Raw genomic sequence first — 18904 nt, 5'->3', positions numbered from 1 at the left:
AAGTTCTGGATTCACATCTCAGGATTTTTTTCAGCCAAATACAGCTGGAATCTAGTACAAGTCATTTAACTTCTCTAAACAGCTAAAATGAGATTAATAATACTTTACTCCCAGAGTTGCTTCGAGGATTAAATAAAATGCCTAATGCAGTGTCTGCCATTTAGGATGTGTTAAGTAAATGTTCTTTCTCTCCTCTCCTCTTCTCTTCTGAATTATACTTAACTGTGGGACCAAGCACTTTTGTAAATACTTGCTCGTTTGATTTAGTTTTGGTACTATTTCTAAGAAATTGAGACATAAAAGATTAAGTGGCTGACTCGAGCTCACATAGGCCAAAAAGGGGCAGAGTCAGGACTTGGACTCAGGTCTTCCCATTCCGATCCCAGCACTCTTTATGTACTATTGACAGTTTTCAGGAAAATAAGCTGCAATGTTCCATCATACAGCCACCTTTAGAAACACATGTGATTATGTATAGGTGGAATATGGTAAGAACGTGGTCAGGGAGAGATGTGGGGGATGGAAAACCAGAGAAGGCAAATTAGTAAACATTGTGAATGCAAGGTAAATAGAGTACTACATATGTTTTATCAAATAAGCTTATTGATAAAATAGGGAGATTTTAGGCCTAAACAATCTAGCCAGAAAACTGTAAAAAAATGGCCTTTCCTAATCCTGAAAATATAAAAGTTTCTTTCCAGAAAGATTCACTAGCACCCACTATTGTGATTCTGCTTTTGTTTCTTTCCTACTATATTCCACACGGCATTCAAAGGATGGTCTTTGTGCACAAGATGCTTGAGCCAAATAAAGCCATCCCCTTTTTGTGCTTTATCACATTTATTCCTAAAAAATTTAAGTTTTCTGGTTTTGAGATGCTAGGACCATATACTTAAAAATGGCTTCCTCAAAAATGAAGATAAGTTACTCAAGTCTTGTGAGTATACATTATAGGCCTTCGCTGGTTTTATCCTTTTCATTGCTAGAATATTAGCTTGAAGTTGGCTCTCCAAGCCATCTCAATAGTTTCCTGTCTCCTTTCTTTTCCATTACTACTTACAAAATGGAGCCAATCAATTTGCCAGCAAAGTTAATGGATACAAGATGGTATTCATTACAGTTCTTAAGAGTCCATGAAGTTCTCTTTCTGTGTGGCACTCTTAAGGTGAGTTTCATTCCTGTGGCCTGTGAATTGAAATCAAATATATTTACAATGGCCTCTCTGCATTCTTCCCTCCAGATTTCCTGGGGGTATATCTAGGAATAGCTTTAGTCTCTGTACTTATTTTGTGTTTTCTGGAAACATTTTAAAGCAACCCTGAGCCAGTACACTCAGAGTACTCACTGTTCTTTAACCACATTCGAAATTTTTCTATTGATTTTTTTTTTCTCATGCTTTTCTCTACACCTCTGCTCCTTGAAATGTTAATTACTCTTCAAATACAGCTCAAGTGGCCTCTTAACTAGCCTCTTCCCAACAACAAAAAACACAAAACATCAATAATGATTTTTCTAAATCCTGAAGCATCTGGCTTAGACATTTTTTTTTTTTTTCCTTTTTGTCTTTTTTTACTGACCAGTAACGGGATCGCAACACTCGGTGTCACGCCTGTACCGGGGACCAGCAACGGGATCGCAACCCTCCGTGTTGCGCCTGCACCGCGCTCAGCCAGTGAGCGGGAACCGGTCATGGGATCTGAACCCCACATGGGATCCGAACCCTCGGCGGGAGCGCCGCCACACTCCCAAGCGGCGCACTCTCCAGTGCGCCACCGGGCCGGCCCTGGCTTAGACATTTTTATGAAATTTATTAGAACACTCTGTAAAAGTTACCTGTGCTCAGATCTCATCTTTATGTTTTAAGTGCCTTCAAGGCAAAGATTATTTTACATTTCTCACAAACCCTCAACACAAATGTCATTATATTTGTCAATGATTTCTATATTGACAAATTAATTTCTATATTTCTAACAGTGGGAATTTAGAATAAAATGGATCAAAAGTTTTGTTAGTTTTATGAAATAAATATCACCTGATTTATGATTCATAAATCAATAATTTGGCAATTTCGTGACTCAAGTGCAAAAAAAGGTCTACCTAAACCCACTGTAGTCTAAGAAGATAAAGAAAAAAATAATGATTTTAACAGTTCAAAAAGCTGCTTGTTGGGCTGGCCCGGTAGCTCACCTGGGAGAGTGCAGTGCTGGTAATACCAAGGGTTCAGATCCCCTTACCAGCCAGCTGCAAAAAAAAAAAAAAAATCTGCTTAAGACAGAACTTCCTAAAGGCTTTCTTCTGTCTTTGGTATATGTCTGTTTATGAATGTATATACATGAGGGTACTTCAAAAAGTTTGTGGAAAAATGAAATTAAAAGATAATACAAATCTTCCCAGGAACCTTCTGAAGACCCCTCGTATGTATTCAGTGTTGAATTAAGATTCCAACATTGAACTTCATTACCAGTCTAATTTTCCCAAACAGGAAAATTATGATTGTGCTGTGTTAGTTAAATTGGATGGATTTTTAAACCTCAAAGGTGTTTAAATTTTGTTTCTCAAACAATACCTTACACAAGTGTTAGACTTTATCACTGTATAAAAATGTACAGTGGTTTTATTGACATGTACATTCCAATATGTTTACAGCTGCAAGATAATGAGGCACACTCAGTATTGCACTTCATTAAAATTTCAGGCTCAAACTTAACCTAGAAGTTTAAATGAAACTGCATTTGTAATTTAGTAGTTCTTATACAGGACAAACACTGATATCTTTATATACAGTGTGATACTTATTACATTTATATGCTGTCCTAACACAAATTTTTTTTTTTTAAATAACAGTCTAGGAAATAAACCAGAATATTCCTCTTTTTATCCCACCTGTGATGCAATTGTACAGGATTACAAAAAGGCAGTATACAATAAACAATGATTATTATTATTATTATTTTTTGCTTGAAAGCCAGCATCATTCTTAGTCCATGGCATGGCGATTCTTTTATGTCAATTATCTATAAATGTCCAATGCTTCACAGGCCAGTGACGGTAATGGCCACATGCAAACACCTCACAAGTTTGATGTCTTGGTTCAAAAGAAGATAAACCAAAATAATAGGGACATTTTCCATAGCAAGAATTATGTACATGGTATTTGGCATCCTTCTTGCACTGTGAATAGTTCGTTTTTCTGGATGTAAAAATGGTCCCGTCCTTATCCTGAGCAGATTTTAAACTTCACCACATCCTCTTGGGGGATGAAAGCAACTTTTCTCTCCGTAGATGAAAAATCTGTGTGTTCTAAAAAGTGTGAGCATTTCTGCACACTCCACACCCCAGTGCAAACTCTTCCCCAGTGGGTGGATGAACAACATGGAGTGGACATTCAGTTCCTTCTAACTGTTTGCCTTTGGGACCTGTATAAATTTTGGAGGCGAAGAACTTAATTTTAAAAAATACACACAAACCTCATGTAAATAGAAATCACTGATAAGTTATTCAAAGAAATAACGACTGTAGATATGCAATAATCAGTTTTCCCATTTTACTGATATGTACATTTTTCTCATCTTTACAACAGGCATAGCAATATCTAACTTACAGGGGGCTGTGAAAGTTGAGTATCCTGGCACCAAGAAGGTAATAAATAAATATTTTAGGAAGGAATGAGCATAAAGAGGGATGATGCTACAGTCTGAATGATTTGTGCCCCCCAAAATTCATATGTTGAAATCTAATAACTAATGTGATGGTATTGGGAGGTGGGGTTTTGGGAGATGATTATGTCATAAGGGTGGAGCCCATGAATGGTATTAGTGCTCTTAAAAATGAGACCTGAGCGAAACCTCTTGCCCCTTCCACCATGCGAGGACAAAGCAAGAAGGCACCATCTATGAACCAAAGAGTGAGTGAGGGCCAGACACCAAATCTGCCAGTACCTTGATCTTGGACTTCCCAGCCTCCAGAACTGTGAGAAATAAATTTCTGTTTTTTAAAAGCTACCCAGTTAATGGACTAAAACAGATTATCTACTTCAACCTAATCTGGACTCTTGTCCTCAACCATATATATATATATATATATATATATATATTTTTTGTCTTTTTTGTCTTTTTTTCGTGTCCGGCAACGGATCGCAACCCTTGGTGTCGCGCCCGTACCGGACCAGACCGGCAACGGGATCACAACCCTCGGTGCTGCGCCCGCACCTCGCTCAGCCAGTGAGCGGGAATCGGTCTGTATGTGGGATCCAAACCCTTGGCGGGAGCGCCACCGCGCTCCCAAGCGGCGCACTGTAGCAGTGCGCCACCGGGCCAGCCCCGTCCTCAACCATATATTAAAGACTAGAATCAATGGGGTTGAGTGGTTAGAGAATTGCTCCTTCTGTACTTCTAAGTGAACTGTATATGTCCATCTTCCCTGCTGATATCCCTGTGTGGTCTCCTTTAATTCTATTTCAGTTCTCTAAGTGAATGAATATGTTAGAAGAATGTGCGAGGCTGGGAGAGCACACTTCAATCGAAGTATGACCTCCAGCCAGTTAACTGACCTCTTCAGGCCTCAATTTTCCTTTTGTGAACATTGGGAATATTGTCTACCTTGCAGGTTATAAAAATTAAGTGTGAAGATATATATGAAAATGCCTAGGATCAACGTCAGTTCTTTCTCTCTGCTGACTCCCTAACTCATTTCCTGCCTCATTCCTGTGATTCACAACTGTTTTGACAAAGCCCTTCTTGTTGAGAGACCTGATCATATGAGTAGGAGAGGAAGCCTTCCTTTGCCTGATCTCTTCTCTCTCAGCTACTACCCCACCACCGGGTTCTCTGGAACACTTGTTTCATTACTTCCTTATTATTTTCAGTGTTTGTTTTGTTTTGTTTTATCAAAGATGAAACTTGCTTTCATTAAGTAAAATTTGGAATTTCCCTAATGACATTACTTGTCTCTAAACTTTCTCAACTAGAGGATGGTTATCCCCACGCTCCTCTATGTCATAAGGCCAGGAAGCATGACTGACTTTCTCCTGGTTCCCATTTATTTCCAGACCATGACCTACAGCTTTCATTCAATAATCCCCCCTCCTTTGAAGCTCAAACTTGCTGACTTCCAGTTTACAACTCCTTCCCTCTAATCATAGCTCATATCTCTACTCTGGCCATTATCCTACACACCTTGACTTGCATCATTCTGACCTTGCTTCTTTCAAAGTCCACTACTTCTTCTTAAAAAAAAAAGTTTTTGAAGGGGAACAGTATAACAATTTTTATTTGACATAGCAAATGGCAAAAAACAGCCATACTTAAAAAAAAGTTACTTATCTTTATTGTTGAATAGATAATATGTTTCACATAGTTTAAAAAACAAAAGTTAAAAAATTATGTACAATCAGAAGTCATCTCCCACTGTCCCTACCCCAATATTCCCCTTGTTTTTCCCAGTAGTTAATCAATTTTGTTTCTTGTGTATCTTTCCAGTGTTTCTTTGTAAAAATATAAACAAATATGAGTATATATTCTCATTTCCCCTTTTCTTATAAAAGGCAGCGTACTATATACACTACTGTATAATTTGCTTTTTTCATTTAATACTATCTCTTAGAGATATTTCCGTATCAGTACATAAAAATTCCTTCCTCCTCCTTCTTCTTTTATTAATGATGCTTCATTTTTTTTTTTTAAAGGATGACCGGTAAGGGGATCTTAACCCTTGACTTGGTGTTGTCAGCACCACGCTCAGCCAGTGAGCTAACTGGCCATCCCTATATGGGATCCGAACCCGGGGCCTTGGTGTTATCAGCACCACACTCTCCTGAGTGAGCCACGGGTTGGCCTGATGCTTCATATTTAATATTAGCTACCCTCCACTGGATACTAGTATTGTTTATGAACTTTTATTATTATAAGCAATACTTGAATGAATAACCTTGTATATTTGCTCCTTTTTATTTTCTTCACACGTGTAGGTGTATGCCAGAAGCAGGACTGCTGAAGGGTAGATATACTGGTGATTTTTGAGAGGCACTTTAAAACTGCTTTCCATAGGGGTCTACCATTGGCACTGTGACAAGCAATGGACGGTGTGTTTACCAGCTTTACTGACACTGTATATTGTGTTATATGTACTTGTGCCTGTATTCTAATTCCAGATACATCTCATATAAAATTCTCTTCTACAGTTGCATTTACCTCTCCTCCTTCCACTTCTCTTATTTTGTTAAACCTGGTATTTCATACCTCACTGTAATTACCAGCCTCCCAACCTCTTCTAATTTTTTCAATCTCTATTTGGTTTCATATTCCTTTTTTCTCAGTCGGACAATCATTTCTCCTATATTCTCAGTGGCTTCTTTAATTCCCTTGGCTTTCTGATGCTCACTATAGTACCAATTCCCAGCCATTCTAGATCAAATCACTTATCCATTTTATGGTGCTGGTTCCAAATTTCTTAAAAATAAATCACAAAACCCTTTTAAATCGTTTTATCATTAACTTATAACATCCAACTTCACATGGCCCTTTGGTACAATCTTTTTACTAATCCTTAGGAGTCTTCATTCTCATTCCCTAAGACATCTGCTCTGTTATTGCTCGTAAGCCCTCAGTTGTGATAATGATCTTACTTTCTACTTCATTCAAAAAGTCATAAGCTTACAAGGGTCAAGGAATTCCCTTTGCTTCTTTAGGCTAGTTTTAATTAGGTTTCTGTCACTTGAAACAAAGAGTTCTCATATAATCTTTAAATAAAACTAGATACCATATAGATCATAATTGTGGTTTTAAAATACTAAAAGCATACCTGCAGGACAGTGTGGTAGTTCTTCCTTAGGAATGCTAGTCATTCTTTGAAAATCATCATGACAAGCATTACAAAAATGTGTTGTTCCAAAACAGAAAAAGACAGCCACCGAACAGCAGTAGCGACATTTATATTCCAAAAAGTCTGTGCCATGTTTGGGACACATCTATAGCAAAAGAAAAGACACAGACATAAGATCATAGGAAGAATATTTCAATTATACTTAAAATAGTCATATACATAGCCCATTAATTCATATTTTGAGAGCATACATAGCTCTCAAGACTGACTGAAAAACTGATGATATACAAGTTAAAAAATTAATAAGTAAATAAATGTGTGGTTTTGCCCAAAAGTCTGGACAAAGACCCAAATTTTAATCCCATTTCCATTATAACCTATCTGATTTAATAAGCAAACTACTTAAAATTTCCTTGTGAATGTTTCTTGTCTGTCAAACTGAAAATCAATAATATTTCATTTGTCTCCCAATCTCATACATGTACTGTGATGATTTCACTGAAGAGAAAACCTGAAAGTGTACTTGCAGGTTTATGAAAATGAAATAAATAAGTCTGTTACTAGAAGACAATATTATAAAATGAAAATACCATCCAAAAGAAATAATATATACGAAATAATTTAGAAAATTATACAATGCTGCACAAATATCAGAAAATACTGGGGAGAAAACCTGGTTCACCTTCCCACCACATTGGTTATATTATTATTTAAAATACAGAATTTTAGCGTGTCTAAAATGTCCTTTCTAATCAAATATTCTGTCCACCTGAGCCCTGGACACATCAGAACAGGCACCACAAATGAGCTCTCTGGGATCATAATCATCCCCTTGTCCAGCCTCAGCATCACAGCGAGCTTCACCACCAAAATATGCCTATGGAGAGAACACATTTAGATTACAGCAGGAAACAACAAAACTCTGGCATAGGAGACACAGTATGGGCATAGTGAAATTAAGATAAAAAGTTCTTAGAAAATACTACAGTCTATTAGTCACTCCCTTGCAATGTCAAGTGTACGCCATATTGCTGACTGGAGGGTAGATCAGAGTAAGAAATAAAGCTGTTTCAATTCTGGAATGAATTCATGCTTACAGTAGGAGTTCAAACATTGTACTGTCAAAGCAAAATGATAAAAGAATGTATAATATTACAAATAAATATCAAGAATAGGATATTAAGTAGTAAATAGAAACTGTTTTTTCAGGGTAAAGTTTGAGTAATTTTTTTCTCATTTTGAATATTAAACAACATATTCCCTTCTACTGCTTTAAAAATATGCTTACACATTCCCAAATTATAATACCATAGAACAAAAAAATGCCTGAAATAAGTTATTAGTATTGAATTATAATTCCAAAGCTAATGGGAAAGAAAAAGTCAATTTTAAGCATCTTCTGATCATATAAACATTTTTTAAAAGCAAAGACAAATTTGGAATATTTTGAAATTTCTATCCAAAATATTGCTTATATTTCTAAAGCTAGACTACATGCAGAATCTCAACAGTATCCAATAAAGACACTTGAATAAATGACACTATCATGATGGATGATTTATCTGTATTTTCTTTGAGCACAAAATAAATGAGACCAAGAAATTGGGACAATTTGCATGCATATCACGTCCCACAGTCAAAAAGCTAAGTCCAAATTGGGAACAATGAAGTTCACTCAATATAAACCTATTATCTGTACTAGAAAAACAGGTCAAAAGACAGGCTCCACTGATGCACAAGTTTATAAATGGTCATCCACCAGCTAAATCTGGCCTTAGAAGTAGTTCAACTTGTCTTGGGGCCTACTGCTGTTTCACTTTTCTGTATCTTCTACTTGGCTTCTTAAGCATTTGACTGCCATCCCTGTGGTAGCACAGTATCCATTTATGATGTGAAGCACATGAAACCCACAGAAATAATATTTACTATTTGTAATAATACACGTTTCACAAATGTACACTATTGGTATTTCCTGGGGTCTATGTATATCTGTCTGCCTTTCTGGCCTCATCTATCTATTTAGTCTTCCATTCATTATCTGTATTTTCTTTTTGTTACATTGTGGGACTATGCTTCGTTTGTTTAGTTATTCTTTCACTCATTTATTCATTCTCTACTTAGTATCTAATAAGTGCCAAGTACTGGAGACAGAGAAATGAAAAAACAGTCTTTGTCCTCATGGAACTTACCAAGCGGGGCAGAAAGACAAGTAAACCAGTAATCATAATGCAGAATGATGAGCGTTAGGATGCATGCATGCAAGATATCCAAGTTGTATGGTGGTGGTGGTGGTGGTGAGATGGAGCCCATTGCAGGGGAGGTGGAACTTGAGGTGAGCCCTGACATATGACTAGCAAGACTTGGCTCTGCATGTGAGCATGGATGTATGGTGTGGGGGTGGAAGATGAGAGTAAAATGTGCAGGAGGAGGCAGAGGAAGAGCATTCCCTGAAGAGAAATGGCCTGTGCAGTGGTGTGGAGGTATCAGGGAGGGAGCGAACATGGCTGAATTTGGGGAAATGCTTGCTGTTCAGTATGTTGTTGCATGGAGGGCAAATGGTAGCATATTTGGAGATGAGACTGGTGTGGCAGACAGGGCTATGGGATTATAAGCAGAAAAATGACACAATTAGCTTTGAGTTCTAGAAATATTAATCTACTAGTACCAGTGTGAAGAATGGAATGAGGTGTTAGGGGCTCCACATAAGAGCTCAGGAAGAAAGCTACTATAATTATCAAAGACAATGATTAGGGTTGCTGAAGATGTAATAAAAAGAAAAAAAGGACTCAAGGAAGATCTGGAGATAGAATTGACAGGACTTCGTAAATAAAGATTAGAAATTGGGAGAACCAGGTTGATGAATATAATATGAGATGTGAACTTTGAAGTATTTGTGAAAAATCCAAATGTCTGGCAGGCAGTTGGCGAAGGCGTGGTTGTAAAGGAAGGCACCAGACATACAGAGGTATTATCAGGCAAGAATAAAGCTCTGGGAAAACAAATATGTAGGGGGTAGATAAACAAAAAGGAATCCAATGAACGAGTTAAAGACAAATGACCAGAAAGGAAGGTCATCAAAAGAGAGTGTTTTCCTGGAAGCCAGGGAAGTCAGAATTTTAAGGACAGAAGGGTTAACAGAGTCAAGTAAAGTCAAAGAAAAGTTTATTCAGGAACCAATTGGATTGGGCAAACAAGAGGTTATTACTGATAGGAAGTAGCCTGTATACAGAAATATTACATGTTTTGGAGATAGTTTGTTTAGGTTAAAAAACAAAACAAAACAAAACAAAACAAATTAAGTAAATAAGTTCAACCTGAAACACTGTCCCATGCTTTCTCATTTTTAACTTCAGGCTTGAGATGAAAGCATAATTAGATATCATTATATAATCCAACTTCTTAATCATATAGATAATCTCTAGTTCTTAAAACTTCTTACTATAATTTATAGCATACCTTTCTGCATTTGTAGCAGACATAATATGCATATCTATTCATGGCATAGCCAGCTGGGTCATTATAAAACCTCACACCAGGAGTTGTGATGGCTTCACTCTTATGCAGACCTTCATATTCCAACCTCATCAAGGCTTTTCTTCTGACATCCTCATAGAGTTCTTTTATTGGATCAAGCAAGTCTTTTAATACTATATGATTTATTTTGTTCTGAAATTAAAAAAAAAAAAAGTTCTTTAACAGAATTGTTTATTAATTCAACAAACAGTTAGTGTGCACCTAAGTGCTGAGCACTATGCTAGGAAATAACCAGACAGTAAACATTTTCTACATACAATGCCATTTAAAATAATCCTGTGAAGTCTTTACAAGCCCATATTTTCTCAGGATCAAGGAAACTGGGGGCAAATGGGGCACAGAGCATGAAAACTCCATTTTATTAGATTTATATTTCCCATGTCTGAAATGTATCTCCTGCTGCCTTAGCTGTTCTGTGAATAAAAAGTGATCTGGCTGCCACATATAAGACACATTCTGTGTGTGTGTGCACGTGCTGGTTCCTTTAGGGTAGGTAGAATGTCAAGTGACAGAAATGAGCAGGTAATATTTTCTATACCACCTTCATGTCTCTATTTTCAGATTCTTTAATATGACCTTTCTTTGTGGCACCATGAGAATGGAGAGCAAATTACTACAATCTTTTTGACTATTTCTCAGTCTAACTTAGCAGTAATTGTTCTAAGTCTTTCCATATTATACCCTTTACATCAGCCTGCAAATATGGAGATAAATAGGGAGAACTTAATAGAACAAAAAGTAATGATGAGTTAATTGGGAAGGCAATGTCACATTCTTAAAAAGGGATTTTTGTTAATCATTATTAGCCTGCCACAACTTTCTACTTGCTTATTACCTTTGTAGGGATGTATCAAAATGCCTAAAAGTTTCTCCTTATATTAACCGAGCTCTAAAAGAACCTGTTCTAATAGCACTGAAGGTTCCAATTTTATTTTTAAATGTAGGGATCAGCAATTATAAACAACAAAGGATGCTTTTTCTTTTTGGTAATCACCTATTGTCATGTCATGTGGTCTGAGCAGTTAGGGGATCTAAGAGTAGTGATGTATGTTCTCTAATGCATGATGATGTGTAAATGAATTTTCTCATGCAATATGTTCAATACAATTTAACCGGTTTTTAACTGACAATTACTGTTTTGAAATGCATTATAACAGAGAGATTGTGTAATATTCTTAGGTACCACCTGGATGAGCAGGACAGAAATTGATGGGGCCTGGTGTGTAAAAAATAGACTGGGAAGAATGCTAAGAGATGCTGACACACGATGAAAATAAAGATGAAAAGAAATAGAAAGTAGATAACTTCTGATGCTTTCCATACCTTGCAAATGGGACAAGATATGAAGCCAAATGTTATCCTTGGACCAAGCCATCTGTTTTCCAAAACTCGTCGACAGCACTGTAAGTGGAATACGTGACTACAGTCCAGCTTAAATAAACATAAAAGAAGGATATGAGCAAATGTGATAGTAGTAAATGTCTGAGTAACTGGGATATTATTCAATGCAAGATGCTACTTAAAGCAGGTAAGACAAAAATTAAGAAACAATGAAATTTCAGCACTTCTCTCTTATTCATGGGACATTATTAACTAGGCCTTCAGCTCCCAATTTTTATCATTCATATATTAATGCCACCTATCTAAAGTAAGTAGGGTTAGGAAGAAATGTAAAATTATTCAATTTTGTATCTCATGAAAAAAGAGGAAACTACTGATTCAAAGATTTAAGATTTTTTTTTTTGAGAATATTTATTATCTTGGAGTCATGAGAACTGAAAATAAATATAAACCACTGATAAAAGTTAAAACACACTTAGCACATACTAACTTCTATTATATATATAAGTGTGAATCTTTATGTACAGATCAATTTCATAATGCTATAAAAATGCCATTCTGGAATTTGGAAATTGAGAATAGCTACTGGATAATCTGATTATTTCCCCCACTTCTGAACATTTTATACACTCTATTGGTTACACATGCTCACACAAATCACAAATTAAAGCTGAGCACACAAAATGGGAAGCAGAACACAAAGAAGCAGAATTTGCTCCTCATTAACCTGGCAGATGCATATGGACATTTTTGCTTAGTGATATAAGATTTCAACAACCTTTTTATTTGACAAATATATTTATATTTCCCATCTTAAAGTCTAGATATACTTAATTCTTTAAAAGCTGAGGCAACCTGAATGGCTGGTGCCGCCGAGAGGGCTTCGGTGAAACATATCATGCACATGTCATCCGCGTCTTGCTTCAGTCTTGTGGCACTTTTATCACAGCCGTGCAGACAGGGCAAACAATGCTCTTCGTTTTTAACACCTCCACAGGGATGGCCACAAGGATGTGTCTTACTACAGGCTATCTTAGCATATTCCTGTTAAAGATGAATTATAATGGTACACAATTATTTAAAAAGCACACATTCTGGTAATTGTATATATCATATTAATTTTCCAATATTATTTTCCCACAGGAAATACCTATTAAGGTTAACAACAAAGTCAAGTTATTTTTATTATTTGTTTGAATATAATTTAGGATTATTAACAAAGTCTGGTTTTTTTTAAATGTGATTTTTAAAAATTTTCACTCCATGTAAAGGAAATGCTGATAAAAAGTGAATTATAATTTTAATGTATTTGTTATTGTGTACAGCCATGAAGCAAAAAGTTCTGATGTATAATCTCCTAATCACATTTCCCTTGCCAAAATGAGGATTAAAAAAAAAACACCAGGTATCTCTCACTATCTGAGCATATTCAAATTTTTGTTAAATGAATTGAGGAACTGAAAATATTTAGATAACATGGAATATGTGTCTTTATGAGGGTACTTCAAAAAGTTTGTGGGAAAGTTGAATTAAAAGATATATGAATCCTTCCACAAACTTTTTGAAGACCCCTCCTATGTTCAAGACTAAAGAACCCTCACATACGGGAAATTTATTTTAGGGAAATAAATGAATAAAGTATGTAAGAGGTAAAGGAAATGCAGTCCAAAGATTTTTAACTTCTTCTAACACAAAAGTAAACTTAAATGCATATTATAGTGGTAGTTGAGAAACACTCAAAAACTCTGGTTTGGGACTGAGAGGCTTATTTGATCCATTCTCCAGGTTGATACAGCATTTAGATCTTGACTTAGATAACACACTAATTTTGAAAACTGGAGAGATGCTGAGCTATGACTCTTACTTATATGAAGTAAAGGAGTCATGTGGGAATATGTGCTATCCTCGCTGAGATGGCCTGACTGTCTAACTACACACTCACCTGGCAATCTGCATCAGAACAAACACTGCCAACAGCAGATAACTCTGTCCCACTCCTGGAACCGCAGAAACGGCATGCTTCCGAGCTACTTGTGGTGGGTTTGCCTAAGTTCAAGCAGAAAAAGAAAAATCTTCCTTGAGGATATGTTTTCTACATGTTTTAATATAACTAATTAAAAAAAGAAAAATCTAACTAGGTTTGTATTGGTTGTCTTAACTGGGAAATCAGCCTGATGGTTTTATAGCTGAAGAGTTGTAAGTTGCCCTAATTTTAAAGTAGGCAATTGCAAAATAAGGGATAAGAAACTAAAGACCTCTCTGAAACCAAATAAATTCTTGACTGATTTATTTATACTTTTTCAGTAAAAGAAACAGAGTAGACTTCTAGTCAAGTTACCATACTGAGCAGATGTGGCAAGCACCCCACTCCAAATGCACATTACCAGATAAAATATAACAACCAAAAATTAAATAAAAATACACAGAAGGGAAATCCTGAAGCATCTTTATATAATAAAAAAATTATAAGGCATAGGAAAAAGCCTATTATCAGAAAGTATGACACTGAACAGAAGATTTCCTACTGAAGGAACTCTGCAATTTGAAGAGGAATTTGAATATATTTGAAATGTTTAAAGGAACAAACAGAATCCATAAAACAAGAACACAGCAATAGAACATGAAGATTTGAAAATTGCAGACTAAGCTTATTTTTAAACACAAATACAAAAATGTAAATATAACATGAATATATTGAATTCAGCAATATTTACAGAAAATATACTTTTAAAAAAGAATAGTTTATATCATGAATACAAGGATGGTTCAACCTCAGAACATTTATTAATGTAATATATGGCACTGACAGATTATAGAAGGAAAAAAAATCAGCTATGAAAAAAGAAGGCCATGCTCTGGTAGTGTGAAATGTCACTCATATTTAGGGTTAAATTTATTAAGGTTTACACCTAACCTCCAACATCAGAAGTTTGTGTCAGTCAGACAAACAGAAGATTTCAGATGTGCTTAAACTGATAATTTGTAAGATTCAATGTAATTTAAGCTAGAAATATACATGATTTACTTTAGAAATGTAAAATGAAAACTGTATGTTTTGGAGATAAAAGTACATTAAGCTTATACAAGTTACTATTTGTTTAAAGTAATGTCTATTTATCCTGTTCTCTATTAATTATTTTATTACTATCAATGGGAACAGTACCATTTGGAAGTACTAGTTCTATATAAACCTCTGAAAATATCATAAAATCATACAGCCTTAAAGTTAAAAGAGATCTAATGATCATCTAGTGCAGCTATTCTTACTGTGGGGCTACAACTGACAGAACTTGAAGGGTATATCACTAGAAGTATATGTTATCTATGGAGCCCCCATTAGTGTGCAATACTGTCTTAAGGGAATGTATCTAGTGCTTCTGAAGGTTATCAGTGACATGTGTCTCTGGACAACCATCTCAATTTACTAAAGAAGACAGTGAGTTCCAGAAAGATTAAATGACTTGTCCAAAGTCACAAGGCTAGTTGGGGCAAACCAGGTCTCTGGACTTTTAGTCTAACCTCTTTCCACCATACAACACTGTGTCTAGTAAATATGATAATACAGACAGTGATCAATGATATCGTAATTAAACATCAAATATCATTCAAAATTATTCACATTAAATGGACGAACATCTAGTTAGCCATAATCAGTAGGCATGGTTCAATTTATTTTTTAAAGCACGCTTTAATCTTCTATCCTCTTTTACCTGTGTGCTCTCGGAATTCCACCATTGCCTTCATTGTTTTAGAATCTGCTAATGCCATCAACCAGAACAATTTGGTTCTACCACAACCTTCATGAAGGTCAACCTTTATAGCTTCTTCTTCTTCTTTGAAGACCTATTGTTTCATTAATGAAAAAGAGAAAAACATATTCATTTATCACTCTGAAAGAGGAAGTATAAACTTTAATTGTTCAATAATAATTCTCCTCTTTAATCTTCACAACAACCCCATTTTTATAAAAGTGGAAATTAAGTCTCAGAAAGGTTAAACATTGTGCTCAATTTACAGTTGATAAATGAGACAGGTGGGAATTCAACCAAGGTCTTGATTTTAAAGTCCATTTATATCCACTACACCAAGACTTGTTCCCATATTCATTTCGAAGTTCACTGAATATATCTTTAAGCTTCAGATACTGTTTTAGGTATAAAGACAGAAATCTTCACCTGTCTTTGATGAGTTTTGGTTCGTCGATGAAGATGAAGGAATCTGTCACAGTCAGTACACAAATTACCACAGACATTGCATAAAATGATTGCTGCAGTTTCACCATCATCATGGTTATCACACATAGGCTAAAACAAGACATTTCCATATGTTATATGAGATTAACAAGAAAGTCCCAGATAACTTGTATAAAAACTGAATGTAATTTATTTACAATAACAGACCATTATCCAGAAGTCTATGAAGAATTTAGAATATGAATGTTGAACAGAATTATGGCAAATGTACTTAACTATAAAAATCTCTCAAAACCCCCAGTTCAGTGATTAATAAAATGAACAAGTACACTGCTTAGTGAATTAAGAAATATTTTCACTACTGTATAATCAAATATTCTGTATGCCAAATGAATTTTTTGAAACTTGAACATTAATAAGAAAACACTGAAAAAGCCTCTCTCACTGCTTTATTTCCTTCCTACCATGACAGTGATTATATTTTAGTACAAAATCTAGACGCAGAATCAGAGTCTGGCTAAAAACAAAGTTTGATATGGTGCAAACATGACTCAGAGAAGGAGAATAGAGCTCTTTTATATAATCAAATAGAAGCCCCTAAAGTTTCTAATATACCATGAAGAGGTAACTCTAAGTGAAACAGACCTGTGAGATGAATTTGGCCAATGGGACATAATTTTTCATGAGTTCTTCTAATTGTGTATTTTTTTGGCTGGCTGGTACAGGTATTGAACCCCAGACATTGGTTTTATCAGGACCACGCTCTAACCAACTGATAATTGTGTATTTTAACGTGTTTTTTTTTTTTTAACCTAAGCTAAGGCTTCCCGTAAAGAAAAACAAGATCAATTCTTATAAAATAATTCTGATCTTACCATTTGTTTCTGTTGTCCATCCTTTCCCATCCATCTCCCTGAGGAGAGACGATCTACATGGTCCTGATCAAGAACACACAGTGATGCTAGGGCAAGCCAGAGCTGTTGAAAGGAAAGGTTGTTATGGTACTGAATTTTTAAGAATAAAACACAATTTTTTAGTTATAAAACACTGTCTGACATATGACAACAGCTCAATAAATGCTGGCTGAATTTGCATATATATAGATACTCGGTGGCATTCAAGTTTTCCTGATGTGATATCAGGTATACACGATCATTGCCATACGTGCACTGCACACAGTAGACACTCAAATATTTACTGAACAAACTATTTCTCTCAGGAACCATCTTGTTTCCTATCTGACACATGAAATGATCCTTTATTGGTCTACTATGTAAGCTACATAGGAAAAAATGAATTTACATATTTAGTGTTTACTGTACCAGTGCCTTTTGCATATTTTTCCATCTAGTATCATTTGCCTGAGGCACTAAATTTCAAAGAAGGCAGTACAATGACTTTATTTTTGCACAGTCCCACAAATAGTTGGGTACATATTAAATTCTTTTAGATAATAACAGTTCCTCAGAAGTCTCTGTTGCCCCAGAGGACTGAGCACCACACTTGGTGTACTTTGTCAGAAATTAATTATTGTCTGTCAAACTTTAGAAAACTGCCCTCAAAATAGTTAAAAATCTTCTGAGGTTTAAAGGGTAAGGTTCAGTTTTACACAGAATGATATATTCCTTCATTAATGGAAAATAGAAAATTACTTAACTGGCTCAACTCTCAGAAGTGCACATGAGTGTCGGTGGAGATGAAAATCAAGAGATGGTAAAACAGGGACAGAAAAAAACAGAAGAAAAATAGCACATGCAAGGAGGAAGGGGAACATGTAATGAAAGATGAGAATGCATGTGTGGTGAGAAAAAGTTACTCTCAAAAATACCTGCTTCAAGTGCCACACTCACTACCTACCAAGACAAATTGGTTCTTTCTGACCTAGGGAAATATAATTTATCTTCTTTTTCAGACTGCTGAGGATTAACCTAAGCAATTTTTATCAGCGTTCACTTCTTCCTAATGCTGTCACACTGCTCTGGTTCAAGGAAATTGCATGTCTCTTTTGGAAGTATATGGGACATGAAATCTGGTAGGTTAAAACTTACTAGATGTCTCGTCTGAAGGATGCAATCTCACTTCCTCAAAGATTCTGCCCCATCCTGCCCTCGGCCAGAACTTTTTGCTTTTTAAAAGTAAGACCTATAAACCCAGTAACTAAGCTATAGGGCTCTACATTAGTAACATCTGGGCCATACAAAATGGAATAGGGAGGGAGGGGCCTTGTCACTGAAGGACCTCCAGTCTATCATGGCATAACGCTGACACTAGATTTACTGTGGTAAGCTACAGTAAACAGAGCATTAGAAAAATAATACACAAACACACAACATAATTTAGCCTTTTCTAACCAGCATATTCTTAGCCTCCTAAATAGTAAAAAAAACAGGTGATACAGAATATGTAACAGTGAATAGTATGTCTACCATATTTAATTCATAATTCATAAAATGCCCTTTATACAATATTCACACAACATAATTTAGCCTTTTCTAACCAGCATATTCTTAGCCTCCTAAATAGTAAAAAAAAACAGGTGATACAGAATATGTAACAGTGAATAGTATGTCTACCATATTTAATTCATAATTCATAAAATGCCCTTTATACAATATTTGGGAAAAAAAAGTGGATTAAGTTGACTTATTGATTAAAATTTATTATATTTGGGAAAAAAAAGTGGATTAAGTTGACTTATTGATTAAAATTTATTCAACTCTATTACTAATAGAACATGCAATGATTTAGACCAAATTAAAAAAAAATAACCACCAAAAAAACCTTACTCTTGTTGTTGCAATACATCTCACTGGAGACCTAAATTCTTCTTCCATTTTGGTCAAGGCAATGATGGTTTCTGCAATAGCATTTTTTGTCACTCGAGACCAAGCTTCTGACAGATGACCCTATTGAGCAAGACAGAATATTTTAATAAGTAGCCTGAAATATATTATCATACTAAACTCTTTGCTCTTAAAAAACATCTCTCACCAAATGAATACAGACATACATAAGTA

The 18904-nt window shown here is 35.4% G+C and overlaps 1 protein-coding gene across 1 annotated transcript in view; it reads right to left on the bottom strand.

Moving 5' to 3' along the window:
- Positions 1-2578: 2578 nt before the first annotated feature.
- MYCBP2 (MYC binding protein 2, E3 ubiquitin protein ligase) overlaps positions 2579-18904 on the bottom strand; it is a 260417-nt gene continuing 244091 nt past the window's right edge. The window contains exons 74-84 of the mRNA XM_008570270.1: positions 18674-18793; positions 16763-16864; positions 15870-15998; positions 15405-15537; positions 13637-13740; positions 12550-12738; positions 11677-11784; positions 10276-10485; positions 7589-7696; positions 6799-6964; positions 2579-3416 (exon numbers count right to left, since the gene is read on the bottom strand). Of these exons, the coding sequence (XP_008568492.1) occupies positions 3301-3416; positions 6799-6964; positions 7589-7696; positions 10276-10485; positions 11677-11784; positions 12550-12738; positions 13637-13740; positions 15405-15537; positions 15870-15998; positions 16763-16864; positions 18674-18793 (1485 nt within the window). The 3' untranslated portion in view covers positions 2579-3300. The remainder of the gene's footprint in view (positions 3417-6798; positions 6965-7588; positions 7697-10275; positions 10486-11676; positions 11785-12549; positions 12739-13636; positions 13741-15404; positions 15538-15869; positions 15999-16762; positions 16865-18673; positions 18794-18904) is intronic.

Source organism: Galeopterus variegatus, unplaced genomic scaffold (genome assembly GCF_000696425.1).
Source record: "Galeopterus variegatus unplaced genomic scaffold, G_variegatus-3.0.2 Scaffold587, whole genome shotgun sequence".
Classification (NCBI taxonomy): domain Eukaryota; kingdom Metazoa; phylum Chordata; class Mammalia; order Dermoptera; family Cynocephalidae; genus Galeopterus; species Galeopterus variegatus.
The sequence above is the reverse complement of the archived record's forward strand: the minus strand, read 5'-3'. Positions and strand labels throughout refer to the sequence as shown.